The following is a 22,306-nucleotide window of genomic DNA, read 5'->3' as shown; positions in this document are numbered from 1 at the left end:
GCACAGCCAAGGGCTTCAAGTGGCAGAACTCAACAGCAGGGAAAACTTGAGCTGAAAGTTTGACCCCTCACATGCTGGAGAGGAGGAGATTTCTATGTCTAGCGGCCAACCGAGAGAAATCAGACCACTGAGGGAGGCACAGATCCCTTTCCAAAGGCACAGTAGTACAGTTACTCTGTCTGCTGAAAAGCAGCCCCCCTTTTGACATACAAGCAGAGCACATTACCTGGCAAAGAGGAGAGAAGGAAAGGTTATGTCCTTACCAGAGCAAAGAGAAAAGGCAGGAACACAAGACAATAAAAGAATCTGAAGACAGTGACCTTACAATAGAAACACTTTGCTGGTATAACTGCTGGCAGACCCTCTTATCATAGATGCAGCTATAGCAGCAAGAAAGTGCTTTTGCTGGCATAGTTTACACCAGATCTGTGAGTGAAAATAAACTATGCTGGCAAAAGCATTTTATATCAGTATAACCACATTTTCCCTAGGTAGGGCTCATATCAGAATAGCTATCTCATTAAAAAAAAAAACAAACCTCCTCCTATCTGACATTGTTATGCCAGCAGAAGTTTCCAGTGTGCACTTGTCCTAAGAATCAACTACTTATGTCATGTATCAGCATTCAGGGAGAATCATATACACTAGTTCCTGCAAGTCTCTGTGGGCTATATAAATGTGCATATGGATGTGTATCCATCTTGTATAGCCTCCTCCTTCAACATTAAAAGCCCCATACCACCAGAATGTATTAAACATTAATGGAGTAGTGAAATTAGATCACAGCTACATCCTCAAGCAGAAAAAGTCACTACAGCACAGTATCCTGTGTGCAAAGCATTAGTCCACTTGGCAAGGATGCAGGGCCGCCCGGGGGGGGGGGGAGGGGCAAGAGGGGCAATTTGCCCCAGGCCCCAGGCTCCGCAGGGGCCCCGAGAGTTTTTCGGGGCCCCTGGAGCGGGGTCCTTCACTCGCTCGGGGACCCAGAAAACTCTTGCGGGGCCAGGCCCCGGAGCTTCTTCCGCTCCCGGTCTTCGCTGGCAGGGGAGTCCTTCCGCTCCGGGGAGGAAGGACCCCCCGCCATCGCATTACCGCCGAAGCGGGACCTGCCGCCGAAGTGCAACCCGGTCTTCAGCGGTAATTCGGCGGCGGGGGGCCCTTCCGTTCAGGGACCCGCCGCCGAAGTGTCCTGAAGACCCGCAGCAGGAGCCCCCCGCCGCTGAACTACCGCCGAAAAGCGAGCTGCACTTCGGCGGCGGGTCACGCTTCTGCGGTAATTTGCTGGCGGGGGGCCCCCACCGCGGGTCTTCAGGGCACTTCAGCGGTGGGCCCCAGAACAGAAGGGCCCCCCACCGCCGAACAAGGCCGGCTCTAGACATTTCACCGAGCGCGGGGCCCCCTGCCGCTTGCTGGTCCCACAGCTCCGGTGGACCTCCCGCAGGCATGGCTGCGGAGGGTCCGCTGGTCCCGCGGCTCCTGTGGATCTCCTGCAGGCGTGCCTGCGGATGCTCCACCGGAGCCGCGGGACCAGCAGACCCTCCGCAGGCACGCCTGCGGGAGGTCCACCAGAGCCGTCTGCCGCCAATGGCCCCAGGCCCACCGGAATCCTCTGGGTGGCCCTGCAAGGATGGAAACTGGTACTCTGAAGCCCAGGTAACCAATCCATTGGTTAGCTAGAGCAGCCAATCCATCTTATATCACCCTCATCAGTACAGCATCCACCCAGCTCATCCTTTATACAATCTATTCAATGCACACTACAATTAACGTTGGACAATGACATTCCTGATACTGGTGCTCAAATGACCTGCAGGAGGCAGTGGGTAAGGCGAATGGGAGCAGAGGTCTGCTTAGGCCCTTAAATTTAAGCCCAACCTATACCTGAACTGGATCCAAGCCCACCCAACCAGAGCCTGAGAGGGTTTAGTCATTTTCCAACCCAAACCTGAATCTTTCACCCCAAACCTGAATCATGGGGTTGGCACAATAGTGGCTGCATGCCCTACTCCTGCCATCCACCACTGCACTATGGCAGAGAAGGAGGCACTGTTCCTTGTCCGCACACTCGCTCTGCAGCACACAGAGAGTGCAGCAAGATGCCAACGGCCATCAGGAGTGGGGCGTGCAGCTGCCACCATGCCAACCTCACAGGCAGGAAAAGGTCAGAGACAGCCTGACCTGACCCCAAGAAGGTTGGGTTGTTTTCTGACCTGTTTCAAACCTGACACTTGTAGATAAGTGCTACTGATTCAGGTCAAGTTGCAGGGCTTTAAGTGGGAGAGGGTGGGTGATATACTCGCCCAGCCAAAGAGAACTGCCAGTGAGTCTGTATTTAAGAGGTCTGGAGCCTTTATAAGAAAGATCTGAAATGCTGTCTTTTTATTTTTATTTTTATTTCTCTTTTGCGCCGTTTTGTCGTAGTTATGCACAGATAGGCTGCTCGAAAATAAACCCTATGTCATAGGGAGAGAAAGACGCAGGTTCGCTGATTAAAATCCATCAGAGAGGCATAAAGAAAGGCAGCTGCCTTGTTGCATCAAAGTCCAAACCAGTCAGTGACTCCTCCTCGCCTGGGATCAGCTGTCTGCCTCTGTCTCTCGTTCTCCATAAATTGCTTCTGGATGTCTTCAACAGAGCCAGGTTCTGGGGTTTTTTCTTTTTCTGGAAATAGGTTTGGGAACTGAAAGGTTTGTCCCTGACCCTAGAGAGAGAGAACAAATGGTCAGATACACATTCCAGTGTTTGTCTGAAGTAGCTGTGATGTACATACTTACAGCTATATCTGAAGACCACCTGGAAGCTTCAGCTGGTGGAGAATGATACTTTCCATCTCCCAAGCAGGACAGGGCTCTATACATACCAAGAACTCATACTCTGCACTGGTCTCCTATTCACTTCTATGTGCAAATCCAGGTGTTGGCAACTATCTTTAAGGCATGAATGCTCCGGAGATGACTATCTGAGATCCATCTCTTATATTATACCACAGCGCATCAACTGAGAGGTGTTTTTATTAGCTTCTAAGATAAGATCAAGGAAACTGGCAGTGAGCAGTTCTGCCAGAGTCCCAACTTCAGTGAACCATGTAAAGACCATTTATTTTGTTTAGCACTTAGCTAATGGTCTGTGTATATGGCTGGTTAATTTATAATACAAATGTTATACTTAATATGCCTAGCTTCACAGCGAGAAGTGCTACAGTTCAGTTTCAGCAAGTCATTACAGGGTGGGTCATACAGGATAGTGGTTGGAAGGGGTCTCTCACCAGTTGAAACAAAGAATAGAATGTAAAACAACAGGACAGTGGAAAAAAACTGTAATGTACCAACAAATTTCATAAGATAAAATGATTAAACCTACATCAATCATTCCGCCTAACAGACAAGCTGTTGTAGTATATCACCGTCACAGGATCAATGTTTCCCGCTTGGGTGGAAAATAAACACCACTTGGCCTCTAGCTTTTATCTAACAGCAGGAAACCATTATTCTGTGACAACGTTTTATCCCATTGACATTATCTCTATTTCTGAGTATTGTTTGTACCAATCACAACCTCTTTAAATCAACAATGCAAGCCCTGTCCATTCATTTCAATATGAAACGCTGCATAATTAAACACACACACAATAATATGGCAGAGAGAGAGATGTTATAAAAATAACACTGGGACTGTTTTAAAACTATCTGACAAATAAATGCATACTTCTCAAGGTTTTTATATGCATTTATTGCCACTCTATAAACTTAAATTGGTTTTGCAAATTAGAGTGCATTTCTAAAAAAATGGGTAAATACCCATCTACACTACAAACACAAACACATCAGAGATCCAGATACAACACAGCTCCAGATGGGAGCTTAATCACATTTCATACCCAGGCTGGCATCAGAACAAGGCTCAGCTCTGCTTCCAGAACACTGTTGTGTTCCCATCTACACTTCATTTTAGAACTGAAAATGTGATGCAACTGGATCTGAGAACAGTAACCATGTCACTTGACACATTTGTCCTTGTATTGTTTTTTTTTAGCCTTATACACTGCATGACAATTTACAGGTGAGAGATGGTCTAAACCCCAAGTGTAGACAAGGAAGTTGCAACTTGCCCCAGTTGAGCTTATCCATGCTTGAACCTACAACAAGTTCACCTAGTGCAATGCGATTCCCAGGTTGTTTCTGTAGCATAGCCTCTTAGGAACCCCAGGAAGTGTATCTACACTACAAAACAACCAGGGTACTGGGTACAGCACAGTGTCCTACGACAATTAAAGCACAGCTCCATTTAATGGTACAGAATTGGGCCTCATCAGTACTCCTAAACAGTGTTCAAACCATGGAGTATTGAAGCTCCTTTGCTGTAAGTACCACGAAAGCTGCTACACCATTCCCTTAGAAAATGCACAGACTGGACCAGCTGTGAGCACTCTTACAGCCCAAGGCTGTTCGAGACTTTAGCAGACTTCAGGCATGTGGCTAAGGTCCTGTCTATACTGCACAATATTAATATGCTTTAATGAAAACAAAGGACAATCATGTTGTAGCGAAATCCCCTGACACAGACTAGGTCAGCCCTAAAGCCTCATTCACACTAGGGATTAAACCATTTCAGCTGAACTGATTTGAAAACAATTCAAGCCAACATGTAAGCAAGACCCAAGCACAAGTTTTACTGGTAACAACATGGAAAGGAGTGATCTCCTGATGCAGCACAGCCATTTTGATATGTTTCCAATATCGATATGCTTTCATTACTGGAGAATGAAGGGAAATAGTCCCTGCAGTGTACTAGTGACATCCATTGTGATTCACTAAGCACTGCAAAAAGAGAATACAGAGTTATGCACAGAGGATACAGTGGAACCAGACAAACCTTTCATCCATTTATCAAAGTGCTCAGAGTTCCCATTTCAAGGCTGGTGAAAGTAAAATACTGAGCAGATTAAGTCTATCTGTATCTGGAGCTTCTGAATAAATAAAAATCAGGGTAGACAAGTTGGCTCTTTCCAGCTCTTGTTTTGTAAAGAAATTCTGATTGGCTGGCAGCCAGACACAATTTCAAACAGCCAAAACATTACACTCTGGAACTGAAGGTTTATAAATCTTAAGTAACAATACTATGCTGTAATACTGCACTGTAAGACTCTGGAGTGATGCAAGCTGCATGAAAAATAGCTATTGTAGCTAGTTTTCAAAAGCATATTTCTGGGTTTTTTCAAAACTTAAAATATATCAGGAGGCATCCGTTTATGTAAAGGGCAGAGTGTACATTCAGACATATTTAAATTCAGTATACCTAAGGCATTAGGTGTATTGTTTGTAAATAAAATATACAAGTTTACCATTTTTAAAGTAATGCAGTAAACAACTGGCACACATATGATAAAAAGATTCATAAGAAAAATCCTGGCCTACCTAAAGTCAAAAGCAAAATTACCATTGACTTCAATAGGACCACAACTTCACTTCTAACTTTCCATGCGATGGAATGTTGACTGTTACAACATGCAACTGGAAGGCATGTTTCTGGCGTTCTGTTCCTAGTGCTCACAATGGTTTGCTGTGTGACCTTCTGTAAGCTATTTAACCACACTGGGCCCCAAATTGCTCCTTTTGTATATTGAAGATAAGGCACAACTCACAATGATGCGGTGAGATTTTATGTCTAAAAAATGCTTTGAGATCACTGAATGAAGGGGGCTTTAAAAATATATTTTATTGTTGTTGGGATAGTAAAACTTTGTGCTAAAAAGCTATGTATTGCAAGGATTCAGGGTCTTCCCACAGACGTTATTGTTTTCTACAAATTATAAATGTATATGCAAGATAGGTGCATGGTCCATTGTTTACATTAAAAAAAGGAAGCAATTAACTTCCCAAATCTAATCCTTCTTCAACAACCAAAAAAAACTTCAAAAACAGACTGCAGCTTCACACTGGAGAACTGGAATTAATTTGCAAACTGGATACTATCAGATTAGGCCTGAATAAAGACTGGGAGTGATTGGGTCATTACAAAACCTAAACCTAATTTCCCCAATATGAATTTCTCCCTCCTGTTACTCACACCTTCTTGTCAACTATCTGTAATGGGCCACTCTCTTACCACTTCAAAAGGTATTTTTCCTCCCTTCATATCCTGCTGTTAATTGATTTACCTCATTAGACTGATGTCACACTTGGTAAAGCAATCCCCATGCTTTCATCTATTTATACCTGCTCCTGTATTTTCCACTCCATGCATCTGATGAAGTGGTTTCTAGCCCACAAAAGCTTATGCCCAAACAAATTTGTTAGTCTCTAAGGTGCCACAAGGACTCCTCATTGTTCCTTCTGTTTCAGTTTACCCTAGTATAAAATTCATTTACATAATAGCTATTGTAAGGATTAATTCATGAAATGCTGTTAAAAGCTTTGAAGATGAAAATGCTATAATAAGTGCTAAGTCTATTTTTAGTTTACATTTCTAGCTCTTCTGGTTAGGAAGATCGGTTTCAGGGTGGAAATAAAGGTTGTCTTCAGAGAGAAATATCACACCAAGAGGTACAAATTGTCTCCATTCAGCTTAATGGGCTGTTAAGTGATCATAATTAGGCCTTTAAAGTTAAGTGTTCACATTGTTAACCTTTTCACAGCCGAGCATCATGCCAGAAATATCCAGCTAATAGGCTTGTCCAGTACAAGCTAGTTATATGTGCTTTGACCTTCCATTTATTTCACAAATTTAGGAATGAAAGGACAGCACAGAAACTGTTCTATAGGAATGATGTAACAAATGTTGAGTTTGCAAACAGCTGAAAGCTCTTTTGATTATTTGGATAATTAAGACGCTTACTACTGTCCTTCAGAATTAGGATAGAGTGATGTTTATAATATCATCTAAAATATGCTGGATTCCTATAGTGTGGGACATGGGCCAGCAGCAAAGGCAGCTCAGTTTTATAACCTAATATATTTGCATGACTCTCCTTGTGTCTTATAATAATATCTGGTATTAAAATAAAGAGTAGAGCCAAGGAGAATAGGACACGTAACTTTAAAATCCTTTCTGTAACATAGCAGCATATGAGGAATCTTACTTTCTCCAAAATTCCTCAAATACAGAGAGAACCCTACAAACTGCTGTCATCTTTGGATGGGAGCATTTTTAAAGTGACATGTGGACTGCTAAATACAGGCTTATAAGGCACTGTAGCCAAAACATATGTAGGAATATTTACAAAAAAATTCCCACTGGTGCCATCCCTTGTACAGGTGAACAGGTGTTAGCCCAATGTAGACAAGATTGCTCTTCTTTTTATTACCATTTTCATTAGACTTTCTCTAAGCAGGTTTAAGTAAAATGGAGGTAAAAACAGATCTGGATTCCAGAGCCTTGTCTACACTTCTGCTCCACTTGCTTGGTAGAACTAGTGATAGCACTGGCTTCCCCAGCATCGACATGGCCATAAAGTCTCTCACTGACTTTTTATGGCATCCATACCTTCATCAGAGCTAGCATTTGCCAGTTAATTTTTTATGAAAGCAGAGAAAAAAGCTAAACCACATTTGCAGTAGCTTCTTTGCAAAGATAAATAACTTGGCTTTTATGAAAAATAAAATAGCTTAAAAGGCAGAATTCCATACTAAGGACTATGACTCTAACATAAAGCCTTCCCCACTCCTCTGGATGGTGGGAAGAAAAGAGAAGGAACAAGGGTCTAGAGTGACTCCAGACATTTTTGACCACAGCTTTGACGATTTAAGGTCATTTTTAATGGGAGAACAGTAACAACTGGACTGACGACTTATTTGGCAACTTATTAGAGCCTGAGGAAAAAGAAAACCATTTCAAATTCCCAAGAAATAGAATTTAAGAGAGACTGAACTGATACGTTGTATATGATTCTTAATAACATACTGTTCATCTTCAAAACACTTTCAGTACATTAGTATGTGCAAGTGCTGTAGAGACTGATGTTCTCCAAAGAAGTGAGTGCAGCATGACTAGTCTCTTTAAAATGAACCTGATTTCATCCAGGTAACCAGAGACTTGCTAGCGAAGGAAGTCACACTAGCCATGCTGAACACAACGCCATCAACAGCCTCAAGAACAACTCTGACATCATAATAAAAAGGCTGACAAAGGAGGTGCTGTCATCATCATGAATAAGTTGGAATACGAACAAGAGGCTGCTAGGCAGCTTTTAAACGCCACATTCTACAGGCCATTATCCTCTGATCCCACTGATGATTACCAAAAGAAACTACACCATCTGCTCAAGAAACTCCCTGAAAAAGCACAGGAACAGATCTGTACAGACACATGCCTAGAACCCCAATCAAAGGTATTCTATTTGCTACCAAAGATCCATAAACCTGGAAATTCTGGAAGCCCAATCATCTCAAGCATTGGCACCCTAACAGCGGGATTGTCTGGCTATGTGGACTCCCTCCTCAGGCCCTACGCTACCAGCACTCCCAGCTATCTTCGAGACACCACTGACTTCCTGAGGAAACTACAATCCATTGGTGATCTTCCAGAAAACACCATCCTGGTCAATATGGATGTAGAACCCTCCTCATCAACATTCCACACAAAGATGGATTACAAGCCATCAGGAATAGTATTCCAGATAATATCACGGCAAACCTGGTGGCTGAACTTTGTGACTTTGTCCTCACTCACAATTATTTCACATTTGGGGACAAAATATACCTTCAAGTCAGTGGCACTGCTATAGAAACCCGCATGGCCCCACAGTATGCCAATATTTTTATGGCTGACTTAGAATGCTTCCTTAGCTCTCGTCCCCTAATGCCCCTACTCTACTTGTGCTACATTGATGACATCTTCATCATCTGGACCCATGGAAAAGAAGCCCTCGAAGAATTCCACCACGATTTTAACAATTTCCATCCCACCATCAACCTCAGCCTAGACCAATCCACACAAGCGGTCCGTTTTCTAGACACTACTGTGCTAATAAGCGATGGTCACATAAACATCACCTTATATCGGAAACCTACTGACCGCTATACTTACCTACATGCCTCCAGCTTCCACCCAGGACACACCACACGATCCACTGTCTACAGTCAAGCTCTAAGATACAACCGCATTCGCTCCAATCCCTCAGACAGAGACAAACACCTATAAGATCTCTATCAAGCATTCTTAAAATTACAATACCCACCTGCTGAAGTGAAAAAACAGATTGACAGAGCCAGAAGAATATCCAGAAGTCACCTACTATAGGACAGGCCCAACAAAGAAAATAACAGAAAGCCACTAGTCGTCACCTTCAGCCCCCAACTAAAACCTCTCCAACGCATCAAAGATCTACAACCTAACCTGAAAGATGATTTCTCACTCTCACAGATCTTGGGAGGCAGACCAGTCCTCGCTTACAGACAGTCCCCTAACCTGAAGCAAATACTCACCAGCAACCGCACACCATAAACACTAACCCAGGAACCTATCCTTGCAACAAAGCCCGATACCAACTCTGTCCACATATCTACTCAAGTGACACCATCATAGGACCTAATCACATCAGCCACGCCATCAGGGGCTCATTCACCTGCACATCTACCAACGTGATATATGCCATCATGTGCCAGCAATGCCCCTCTGCCATTTACATTGGCCAAACCGGACAGTCTCTACACAAAAGAATAAATGGACACAAATCTGACATCAGGAATCATAACATTCAAAAACCAGTGGGAGAACACTTCAATCTCTCTAACCACTCAGTGACAGACTTGAAGGTGGCAATTTTACAACAAAAAACCTTCAAAAACAGACTCCAAAGAGAGATTGCTGAACTTGAATTAATATGCAAATTAGATACAATTAACTTAGGTTTGAACAGAGACTGGGAATGGTTGGGCCATTACACTAATTAAATCTATTTCCCCATGTTAAGTATCCTCACACCTTCTATGGGTCATCTCGACTATTACTTCAAAAGTTTTTTTCTCCTGCTGATGATAGCTCATCTCAATAGATTTGCCTCTTACAGTTGGTATGGCTACTTCCACCTTTTCAGGTTCTCTGTATGTATAAACATCTTCTTGCTGTATGTTCCAGTCTATGCATCCGATGAAGTGGGCTGTAGCCCACGAAAGCTTATGCTCAAATAAATGTGTTAGTCTCTAAGGTGCCACACGTACTCCTGTTCTTTTTGCAGATAGGGCTGCTACTCTGAAACCTGACACTAGGAAGAGTAATGCTTCCACCTAGTGGTTGATAAAAAGGCCAACACAAAACACTCCTGACCCCTTCAATTTTCTTACACTCTTACACCATTTTAACTTGAAACTGGACTAGAGAAAACACAGCTGGTAAAAATGAGAGGGAAGCAAAAAACTCTGACTAATTTGACCTTAATTGGAGTTGTTACAGATGCAGCATGATTCTAATAAAAAAAGGGTAGTTTTGAAGTGCTTAGCAGAGGTTTTTCTACACTACGAGTAAAGTTCTATTTTAACCATGGGGCCTAATGAAGGCAAACCAAAAGTTTCAAAATTGACAGTGGGGGCATGAACTCTAGTTCACTGCTGTAAAAGCAACACTAATGCAGAACTGAGAGCAGAGCAAGAGACAGACCAGAATTAGTAATTTAAAAAAAAAAAAAAAAACCACAAAGAGGAAAAATACATAGAGAAGAAATGAAAGTAAAGAGTACCAGGGGCCAAGAGGTAGAGCACACACAAAAGAAACAGGAGAGGGTAGGTAGCGCCTGAAAACCTAGAGGTGAGGGGAAGCAGAAGACACACATGACATCCTGGCTCAAGGTTCAGTGCATTACTTTGCTGTGCCTCGTGTTATTACTTTACTTGTACTACCGTAGGAGTGTCTAGGAACTCTACCTATGCATCTAGGCTCCCTTTGTACAGCATCTAGCACACTGAAGAGCAAATAAACCATCCCGGCCCCAAAGCATTAAAGCTGTCTCATATCATGGAATGATAAAGTATGGCATTGTTAAACGCTTGCCCCTCACAGATGTGATATCTGTGATTGTTCCAGGTACAGATGCTTGGCCTGAGGTAAGCACACATAATACTGCTCTGAGTCTGTAATCTATTCCACAACACTGGAGAATTTTGTTTCTAATTACAGTGTAGACATCTTCTGAAGATCTATGCCTGCTTACAGTCTGGCTGATCCTTCCTGAAAGCAGAGAATGTGGCAGTGGAAAGTGGCTGCCAAGTCTTTATTGGGGGACTGCATTGGCCAGAATGCGGAGCCTGGCCAGGAAATGCAAGGATACCATGCACCCCTGAATCTTCTCCATCCGCAAGGCTCCTTTTAAGTCCTGACTGTGGTTTAGAGAAGCTTCCTCACAGTGGCAGCCCTGAGAAGCATAGACAATATAGTAACGCTGCCTACCCTCTCTCAGGGTAAATCTCCCCTCTGTCTCAGACTATGTCTTCACTGAAAATAATAGGTGTGTTTTTACATCAAATAGCTATTGCATGTTGTAAAACCTAGTGGAGACAAGGACCTGGAGTTTTTACCTCCATGTAAGCTAGTGGGAGGTCAACTCTATACACCCTCCAGGAGGGCTGTTATATAGTTGTACATAACAGAACTTATTTTTATCTTGGTCTTTAAAAAAAAAAAGGAATAAATTACATATAAAACCCATTAAAAGACACTTAAGGTCGCAAAGTCAAGTATCAGAACAGTAGGAAATGCCAGATTTATGGTTGACTATGCAACCTTAATTCAGTTTTCTGTGCATATGCATTACGATCCAGTCTGTAATTACATGATCATATACTATTTTTCCCACAGAACACTTGCTTCATTCAATGCACAGGATGGATGCACAAGGGAGTAGGATTAAGGTTGTGCAGGCAATAGTAATTCTGGCACTTCCTAAGTTTCCAGTGCTTGATTTGGCAATTTTAATAATGTTCTTTTAAGGTAGTTTTTGGGAGTGTAAGTTTTCGATCAAAGAGGTTATTCCAGGAAGAGATCTGAACTATAATATGCTTGGGTTGCTAAAAAAAAAACAAAAACAAAAAGAACTACCAGTTATACAAAATATTGGGCTCCATCTCCACTGGGACTGAACAACATTTAGAACCCAGTTTAGCCACAAAGCATACTTGTTAGACATGACTGAAAGCTCACCAAGGGCGGTACCTTAAACTATTCCAACATCCAAAGAGTTTTATTAAAATACTAACCCCCCTTTATTCTTTAACTTAGCAGACATTTCAGCAATCAGCCACATAAGCAGTGAACCTTTCAACATGCAGAGTACAGGGTCAGCTTGAAACTCACTGGCAGACTGATACTCAATGCTACCTGACTGGACCTTAGATTCAGGCCTCAAACAAAAAGGGATTTAAAAACTAATGGTTTGTTTGGGTGTTTCTGAACTGAACTCTTTTCATTCAGACAGCCTCACCATGAGGTCTCAAGTGTGGCAGGGAATGACACAGGGAAGGCTTAAGTTGCATAAATATTCAGTACAATGGACAATTCACTGAGCATTATTTCTAATTATGCTGATTAACAGACCCTATTCTCACGTCAAACACACATACATGTTTACTCACCAGCTGTACGTACGCAACCTTGTAATCTGGCTTCTTCACTTTCTGGTTCTTGTGGTTCCTTTTATTGTTTGCACCTATTCAATTGAAGAGAAACTCATTTTTACTTTCCCAGAGTCACATGCTCCCCTAACTGAAAGGTTTAATTTGAGCTTTGATTCTTTAGTGGGGAAAAATTCTATTTTAGCTATTTATACTATTACCATAGAATCTGGGCACCTCACAATGATTAAAACATATTTATCCTTTGGTAGGTACTATTATTCCAATTTTACAGACTGGGAACCGAGGCGCACTAGCTGAAGGCCACACAGGAAGCCTATGGTGGAGCAGAAAATTGAACCCAGATCTCCGCTAGTGTCCTAGCCACTAGGTCAGCTTTGGGAAACCTGTACTCCAAAGGAAGAAAATAGTCATTTATTAAGTGGCTACGAGATCAGTGGCCCTGCTCCTTGGAGCTCCTCAGCTAAACAATACACTGTGTAGCACTAGTGCACAAGCACAGTTTACTGTTTCTGGTTTTAAAGAAATTACAAAATCCAAAAAATTTAGCAATTTTTAATTTTCTAAAATATAGTGGGCTGTGCTTCATTATAGCTCCCCAACTAATGACACTTTCCCAAGCCCTGCTCGTCTTATCTTCCTTTCAACATACATACACACAACTACCATCTCCACCAGCCAGGCTAGGCTTTATGGGAAGGTGGAGTGGAGAGGTTGCCAAATTGGGTATGAATATTTTTAGAAGCTGTTTGGAAGTAAACGTGCATAAAGTCAGTATAAAGTTATTTAGAAAATAAAAAATTGAAAATACTACACTTGCCTTCCCTTTAATTTACTTTTCTCCCCATACACACACAAATACATATCTATTTTAAGGAATTTTAGCAACATTTCTTCATGTTTTCTCTAGGAATTTTTACTTCCCTCCTGTCTCTTCCTCCTCAGATTTCTCCTATAACCTTGTTTTTTACCCTTTTTTTAAAATGTCCTCCCCACTGCTGGCCTTCACACACACATCCAAACAGTTCCTCCTCTCTAGTTGTGAGATGCAGACTAAGAAAAACATCCAGCAACCCAACACAATTTGACCTGTCGGTAAGAACAAGTTACATTTCAGTTACTTACTGCTTGAAAATCAAGCTGATGACATTTAAAAATCCTGCCCCTTACTCTGCATCACTGTTCCAATGCATTCCAGCTATGATTACAGAAGCTCCAGGGAGGGGGCATCAGATGCAAAGGTGGCTTTATGGCACCTTTGGGCACCCTAATCCAAGGGTTGTTTGGCACCAGGTCAGATCCAGGCATTAATCAGAGCAGATTATGATGGATTTTTGGGTGTAGGGGCTAGGGCATAACAATGACAATTATATTGTCTGGTTGTTAGATAAACTTATCTACTTTCAGCCTTAACTATTTCTTAATACTTTAAGAACTATGGGGGAGGGAGGTTGTTAGTTTGTTTAAACCAATTTTATATAAGAATGAAGGTTGGGGTTGGCAGGTGTCTAACTTCAGAGGGGATAGATTTTATGCTCAGCCAAATGAGGAACCAACAGTACCAACTAGGGGCATGAACATTGTATGCAGGTGCTGGGCAAGCTTTCCCCATTATATAGCTGTAATCACATCTCACTTTTCACCTGCAGGTTCCTGCTATTCCAGTCCTGGGCTACCCTTAGAAGTCTAACAGAATTCTGCCAACAGAACCTACAGCCAACAGAATCCCTCCTGCTGTTTCAGTCTTGGGTCCCTACCAAACAGAGGCTACAGATCTTGCTAAACTGTGTGAAGGTTATGTGATATGAAATATAATGGGAGAAGGTAAGGACTGAGCAAACAGAGATATTGATTTTACCTCATCCCAGGGAAAGGGGGTCCTCTCTGGCTCAGGGACAAAAAAAAAAGTCCTGAATTAAACAAATATGAAGACCAAATTCCACTTTCCCCAGAATAGGACAGTTGAAGTTCACAGATAAAGGAGTTTAGGAAAGCCCAGGACTGGATGACCATAGAGACACAGCTGATCTTCAGCCCTGGAGAGGAAGATCTCTCCACCACAGTGATGGAATCTATGAGGTGGCAGGGGAGAGAGAAATTTCACCACACCACCCTCTCAAAATATTGTATTGGAAAATCAACACTTGGGGATTAAAAAACACAGTAGTAGGCTGAAGAGGAGCTTTGTTGAAAACAAAAATGTTTTAAACATCCCGAAAAGCAGCTTAGCCTCTGCACTCACCATACTGTATTCTGGTCCTCACAACAGACACCGGCACGTTGTATATTTTTTCAAGGTAATTCTTAACATCCACTCTCGTCATCCTGTGCAAAGAGGAAATATTTTGGAGAGGAGGGAAGAAAAGCATAAATGTTTAAATTGAATTCAAAACAGAAAAAAATATGTATAAACTTATCAATACTTTAGAGCAAATACATCAACAAGTCCATTTGGCCAAGATAATTTGACTGCCACAAATATACAAACAAGACAAACAGTTCACAATGGTGCTATAAGCAAAAACAGGCTGCAGCAATAACAACTATTGAATCCAATGTAATCTTAATAGTCAAAAACTCAAATGCCAGTTGTATTCAAAGAAGGTGGATGGGCTCACTCTCTCTCTCCTAAATGAACAATTCTTCTGTTTTCTTTGTAGAAGTCTCTAATCTCTGAAAACAAATGGATGAGCAACTGTGACACACAGTACCCCATGTAACCACTTATAATCACATAAAATCTATCTTTCTATAATTAATAAACTTGTTTTGTTTTATCGTTTTATCTAAACCAGTGTGTTTGGTTGAAGTGGTTGGGGAATCTCCACTCCGGTTAACAAAAGCTCAGGCATAATCATTTTCTTTGATAAAATGATGAATTATTAATGAGCTTGCTCTGTGCAGTAGTGTGCTGGACAGTGCAAGACACACATTTCTGGGGTGCACGGCTGGGGAACTTACAGGTGTCACCCTGTATATAGTTCATGAGTGGCTAAAAAAGCATTCATGTAACTTTGCTGAGTGTGCCTTTACATATTAATGGGTGCGTGACCAGAGCCTGGAGAGGATGCTTTTCACTAGTAAAGCAGTGTAAGAAGCATCCTAGGCTGAAGGGGACGCAGTGGTTCTGGTTGCACCCTGGGGGATATCACAGCAACACCCTGTCTCTAAGAAGGGCCTCATAACAACCAATGCATTCTCCCACGCCACTTCCCTTGGACAAATGGAGTGTCTTCTTAACCAACAGAAGAGGCGATAGGAAAAGCTCATGCTTAAGAAGCTACAGCCTTCACAGCCTATTAAAGTCCCTGATATAAAAGTTCACCTCAACTGTGATACAGTGCCCAAACCCTACTATATGTAGCACTCAGCTTCTCTATTCCTCAGGCAGTATTTTACAGTTATTGCTCTCAAAGCTTGTCACTACGATTACACTGGAAACCTATAAAAATGGACAATCTTGTTGCTCCAAAACATTGCTTATTTTTAAGTGGGACTCACTGTCAAAAATCATTATATACTTAACAGGTGCTCGTCTATAGCATCTTTCCTCAAATAAACTTCAAATGTTTTTAAAATATTAAGCCTCACAACACCCCTGTATGGAAGGCAAGGATTTAAATCCATAGTTGTCAAAACTGAGGCAAAAAGAGCTTTAGTGACTTGTACAAGGTAACAATAAATCAGTGGTAAAGGTGGGACCTGAACCCCAAACACTGGACTCCCAACTCTTGTTCTGATCACTAATCAACGTTCCCTTCCTATGGAGTGTGTCGGTATATTAAAGTATCAATGGGCAGACAATCAGTTTTGTGAAGACAAGGATGTAACATATTTTAACAGTACTCTCCTCCTTGCTGGTCAATAGCTATTGGCACCAAAAAGCTATTGGTAGGCTAGCAATCCACTGAACAAGATCCAGTGACCTTGTCTCAACCAATGGGATTATGTTTTGAAATCAAAGGAACAGATTCTTTAGGATCCTCTTTATCAGTATAGATAGTCATCCAAGACAGGTTCTGCAGCAGCCTACCAGAGGTCCAAAAGTAGCGATGCATACAGTGAATCTTTTGAAGTGTGTGTTTTTCCTCTAGAGTGAGAGGAAGCAGTTGTGAAAAGACATCAAAGTTGGACTCTTAATTTGAAAATATAAAAAAAATTAGGGTATAGAACCTTAGCTTGGCTTGGAAGACAAAACCATCACCTGCCAAGTGGATTCACATGCATGAACACACAACCACTATGTGTTAAAAGCTTCAGGATCTGCAGCCATACCACCTTAGGCTGTGATCCCATCAGATCACATATGCTAAGCAAGGTCAAAACGAGTTAAATCTTTGCAGGAGAGAACTCTGAGATTACCTATGTGGTGGAGGAAAGAGTGTCGATAACTAAATAGGTGTCACTTCTTGCCACCAAATCAGTACAGAACTATTACCAAGCATGTTATAAAGAGACACTGTTGTTGGAAGAGGCATATTTTCGGTGAGATGTAAAACTCAGCTCCTGAACACTTGTGATCATTAAAGATCTTATGTCCCTTAAATAAGTGCAGGAGTATTTCCTTAAAGGTCCTACCTAAAATTCCCCTTGAGTTCCAGACAGATATAGTATTCTACATAGTCTGTCTGAAACTGCAATGTAGTGTTGCTATGTTTCACGCCAGAAATGGCTGCATTTTGGTGAAGCAATTCCAATAAACAATATGCATTTTGGTTGGCAAATGGCTTTTGGATGCTTCACAATGAAAGATGGTATCAAAATTATAGACACTATTTCTAGTTCAAGGAGCATACTTGCACCTGTGCAACATTCACTGCACATTGCATCCAGGCAATGGGCTTATCTGCTTAAATAGTGGGTGTGAAGTTTCACAACATGGAAGATTTAATAAATTCTAATTACGACCTAAGTCTACTGTAACTAACAACAACAAAATCTGACCTCAAGCCTAGTTAACTGTGTTTCCAGAAATATTGTTCTTCTCATTATTTAGACTGCTATCTCTGAAGGCTTTCAAACTGAGAAAAATATGACCCTTTCATCTATTGTTTCTCTGGTTGCACTTACTGCATGGAGATACGAAACTGTACAGTGTCTTCTGGCTGTGGCACACCAGGCCTCACCAGTGTCATGAAGAAGTTAGGTCGGAAAATCCTCAGCTGGGGGTTTCCCAGCTGGTACAGGGGGTAGCTACAGGAAGAAAAAACATCAAAGTTACTTATAAAACACTAGTGCTATTATAAAATCTTGGTTTTAATTGCTTTACTCCCTGAGTGAAATCACACACTGTATACACAGCAAAGAACATAAACCTCCGCCACAGAACTATGTTATTTCAAACTGGCTTATTCCTTTGCAAGATACACGTTTTTGCACTTGAGTTTTAAAAAACTGGCAGCATGTATAAAGAATAAACCATGTGCTTGGCGGCTACCCTTACTCAGCACCACATGCTATTTCTAAGGAACAAACGAGCCCAGATACAGTGCTTTAAATGAGTGTCAGGATTCAACTCTTCACTACCAACCAAAGGAGTATGCCACATCGTCTGAGAGATGTCTTTGCAACAGGGGAAGGGACCAAACCTGTGAGCCAGAAGGTTGTAAGCAATTTAGGAATGACAGCAGGAAAAGGTGGGACTCAGAAAAGGGGGAAATGTTAGTGGGACAGCACCAGCATGTGGGAAGAAGGGGGAAAACAAGGGGAGGAAAGGAAACAATAAGGGAAAGAAACTGACAGATCCAGGGAGAAAGCAAGAGCGGAGAACAAGCCCAAAGTGCCCCTGAAGCGAGACCTGGGCCGCTGTTGCTCTCACTGCGCTGAAGGGGCTGATAAAGCGCTGCCTACACTAGGGGACCATCTGCACAAGTGCCGCAGCTGCAGCGACTCCAATGGGGGGGCGGGAGGGCCGCGGGGGGGGTGTTAGCGACGCGGTTACCCCCGAGAGAGGCGGCGGCCTCCCTGCGCCGCCCCCAGCCCTGCTCTCAGGCCGCGCCAGGCTCGCGCGCGGGGGGAGGCGGGGAAGCGGGTGCCCTGGCGCAGCAGCCTCGCGCCCCTTCGCGCGTGGCGGAATCACGGAGGGGGCGGGGCCAGCTACTCACAGAACCTTCCCGCTGGCCATGGCCCCGCCGCGCGCGCAGCGTCCCCCAGGCCCAAGCACGAGTAGCTGCGATGAGCGGCGTCCGGCACACGAGAGTCTCCCTGGCCGGCTCACGGCTGGCGGAGGAGGCGCTATCTCCCCCTGCAGCTCGGGAGGCCTCACTGCACTCGAGGGTTCCGCGCCGGGGCGCCCCTCGCTCGGGCTGGGCTGGGCAAGACTGGGGAAGGAGGAGGCGTGACCCAAGCCAGTCCCAGGGACACAGGCGAGGTGGGATCCACAGGGGTGCCTGGCCTGCAGCGACAGCAGGGCTTTTCAATCCATGTTCTTGGGTGGCAGCCCCCAGCCTTCACAAATCAGCAGTCAGCCCTACCCCCAAACCTCACCAGATTGCCCTAAAAATCGCCTTGGCTCCCTGGTTTCTGAGGCTGGGGATTACACTGAACCCAGGAGGGGGTGAGGGTGTCTTCCCGATGTGCTACAGAACTGCCGGGGCCAGACACCTACTTTTATTTTAACTGGAAGTTGAGATTCTCCTGATTCCAGGAGCTGGGGCTTGAAGAAAAACACCGACCCTCACAAAAGTCACAGTAAAATGGTGAGGATTGGCAATGCTGGTGTAGGTTGTGGAACCAAGGGTAAAAAAAAAACAAGAAGCATTTGAGATCCCAGCCTGTCTCCAGGGGAGGGAGTCAATTACTATACCTCAGAGTCAAAACATTTGCTATGGCCCCCCTTCAGGTCCAGCCTTAAAGGCATTTGAATGCAGCCATCATAGCCTGGGGCAATGTGGTGAAATGGGCTTGTTTGCTTCTTGCACAGGAAATCATCACTCAAGTCTTGTCCTATTAAATGTAAACCAGCTGCAACCTGCTGTCTCTGCCTGTGTTTTCCAAGGCAGCAGAGTTCAAGACCTCCAGTGTCCTCGTGTGTGCGTTTGATTAGCGAGCCAGGCAAATGCAGTAGCTGTGATATATATTCAGATTGTATTGTATTTGATACAGTGTTTCATCTAGATTGAAAAATTAATTCCAATTGTCTTGCATAGGAGCAGTATTATGTGGACTAAAACTGGATCAAAACCTTAAACAGGGCAGTGATTTAAGTATTGAGCAGATGGAAGATCTATCTAAGCATGGTTCCTTAGTACAGGCTTAGGCCCAGGCTACACTTAAAAATTAGATTGACATAGCTACATCGCTCAGGTTGCCCTGAATACCATAGTTAGGTCGACCTATCTCCTGGTGTAAATGCTGCTTGGTCAACAGAAGCTAATCCCTCTTGGAGAGGTGGATTAACAACATTAATGGGGAAAAAAAACATTGATGTACAAAGTATCTACACTATGGCACTACAGCTGCACATTTGCAGTGCCGTAGCTGTGCCGCTCTAGCAATTGTAGTGTAGACATACCCGTAGTTAATTATCACCACTTCTTACTCAAAGAGGGAGTAAACAGCACATTAATGAAATTCACAATTATACTAATTTTGGAGAAGTTGCAAACTCCAGGGAGGACTGAGAAATAATACCAGGAGACCTAGATAGATTAGAAATATGGGCAGAAAATAACCCAATAAGATTAACCTTGGAAAAATTAATGTGACCATGTGTGGGAAAAACAGTCCAATGGAAGAGATTGGCTTGTGAAAAAAGATTTAGAGACTGTGCCAAGTTTTCATCTCTAGTTTGACAAAGAAACAACTGAAAGAGGACTGGTCAAAAGCCACAGAAACTTGAACATAGGAAGGGACCTCCCGGATCATTAAGTCCCGTCCTTTGCTATTGCAGATAACCCCATCATATAATCCTGATCATAATTGTATCAAGCACCATCTTAACACTTGTTAGGTTGTTTGCCCTACGCGCCCCCGCAAATACACACACCATTGGAAGGCTGCTCCAGATCATCGCTCCTCTGTCTGCTCGACATCTTCTAATTTCCAGCCTAAATTTATTCAGTTAGTTTATACCCATTTGTTGTTGTGACAACCCTGTCCTTTAGCTTAAATAGCTCTTCACCCTTTCTGCTGTTTATTCCCCCGATGTATTTCCTCCATTTCTCTGGTCATCCTAGTGGCCCTTCTCTGCACCTACTAGGTTATGAAATAGTTTCCCCAATGGAAGTGGTGGAACCCCATTGTTTGGAACATTTAAAACTAAACTGGACAAAATACTAGATAATTGTACTGTAGGGCGGTGGCTCTCAACCTTTCCAGACTTCTGTACCCTTTTCAGGAGTCTGATTTGTGTTGTGTACACCCAAGTTACACCTCACTTAAAAACTACTTGCTTACAAAATCGGACATAAAAATACAGCCGTGTCACAGCATGCTATTATTGAAAAAAATCTTACTTTCTCATTTATACCACAGAATTATAAACTAAATCAATTGGAATATAAATATTGTACTTGCATTTCAGTGTATAGTATAAAGACCAGTATAAACAAGTCATCGTATGAAATTTAAGTTCAGGATTAGTCAACCTATGGCACGCTCACCAAAGGCGGCATGCGAGCTGATTTTCAGAGGCACTCATACTGCCCAGATCCTGACCACCAGTCCAGGAGGCTCTGCATTTTAATTTAATTTTAAATGAAGCTTCTTAAAATGTTAAAAACCTTTTTTACTTTACATATAACAATAATTTAATTATATATTATAGACATAGAAAGAGACCTTCTAAAAACATTAAAATGTATTACTGGCATGCGAAATCTTAAATTAGAGTAAATAAATGAAGACTCGGCACACCACGTCTGAAAGGTTACCGGCCCCTCTTTTAGTCTGTACTGACTTTGCTAGTGCTTTTTATGTAGCTTGTTGTAAAACGAGGCAAATATCTAGATGATTTGATGTACCCTCTGCGTACCCCCAGGGGTACCTGTACCCTGATTGAGAACCACTGTTGTTGGGAACAGTCCTGCATAGGTCTCTGGAGATGGATTGAATGACATAGCAGGGCTTTTCCATATCTATCCTTCGATGATTGTAGGTGTTCTTTCAACTGTCAATGGAGTTTCTGCCTATTACTGCAGCGAAAAGGAGATGAGACTAGTTCAAGAGAATCCCGCAATTCTCAAAGCAATGGAGGGCAGTTTGCCACAAATCCGGAGTCTCACCTCACTGCGAACCCGGAGGCTCGACTTACGGTTTATTTTTCAACACCGAAGTGTTGGCTTCTCCAACAGGGTGTTTTTCAGCCCAGTCACTCTGTGGGGCAGGGCAGCAGATCCTCTTGGTCATCAACATATAGGTGGCGTCCGGCAGGCACTGCGGGAAGGTTAAGGATCTGTTGTTCTTGCTGCCCCAATAACTAGACCCCATTAGGAAAATCAGTGGTGAACCATGTCTTTTCCCCTAAAAGGATGCCGACTAGTGAGAGAATCAGCAAGCCTCCAGAGGAGAGGTGCAACCTCCTTATCCAGCCAGAGCCCTGGCCGCTTGGGGGGAGTCAACCCCCCTCTCAATAAACCTGCTTCTTCGTGCCTCAAGAACCCGACTCCCCACGTAGAACACGTTAAGAGAGTCATAGTTATTCCCGCCATTCTAATAGAATGACTTCTTATTAGAAAGGTATAATTCAACAGCCTTCCTCATTTGTTAGTGAAAAATGTTACCATTTCTGATCCTATTCGGGAACT

At 42.9% G+C, this 22,306-nt stretch overlaps 1 protein-coding gene across 7 annotated transcripts in view; it reads right to left on the bottom strand.

The window, feature by feature from the left end:
* The window catches only part of MRPL23 (mitochondrial ribosomal protein L23), a 94,082-nt gene extending 75,308 nt beyond the window's left edge, over nucleotides 1–18,774 (bottom strand). For 4 of the 7 annotated variants that reach the window (XM_050953777.1, XM_050953773.1, XM_050953779.1 and 1 more), the window contains exons 1-4: nucleotides 18,665–18,774; nucleotides 17,631–17,753; nucleotides 14,803–14,885; nucleotides 12,561–12,634 (exon numbers count right to left, since the gene is read on the bottom strand). In XM_050953777.1, coding sequence (XP_050809734.1) covers nucleotides 12,561–12,634; nucleotides 14,803–14,885; nucleotides 17,631–17,753; nucleotides 18,665–18,684 — 300 coding nt within the window. In that variant the 5' untranslated portion in view covers nucleotides 18,685–18,774. Of the gene's footprint in view, nucleotides 1–2,357; nucleotides 2,702–12,560; nucleotides 12,635–14,802; nucleotides 14,886–17,630; nucleotides 17,754–18,357; nucleotides 18,496–18,664 lie in introns of those variants that run through there. The other 3 variants (XM_050953772.1, XM_050953775.1, XM_050953774.1) reach the window with 3 other exon arrangements.
* Between the last annotated feature and the right edge of the window lie 3,532 nt (nucleotides 18,775–22,306).

The sequence above is a fragment of the Gopherus flavomarginatus genome, chromosome 5 (genome assembly GCF_025201925.1).
Source record: "Gopherus flavomarginatus isolate rGopFla2 chromosome 5, rGopFla2.mat.asm, whole genome shotgun sequence".
NCBI classification, from domain to species: domain Eukaryota; kingdom Metazoa; phylum Chordata; order Testudines; family Testudinidae; genus Gopherus; species Gopherus flavomarginatus.
This window is presented reverse-complemented; position numbering and strand designations above follow the sequence as displayed.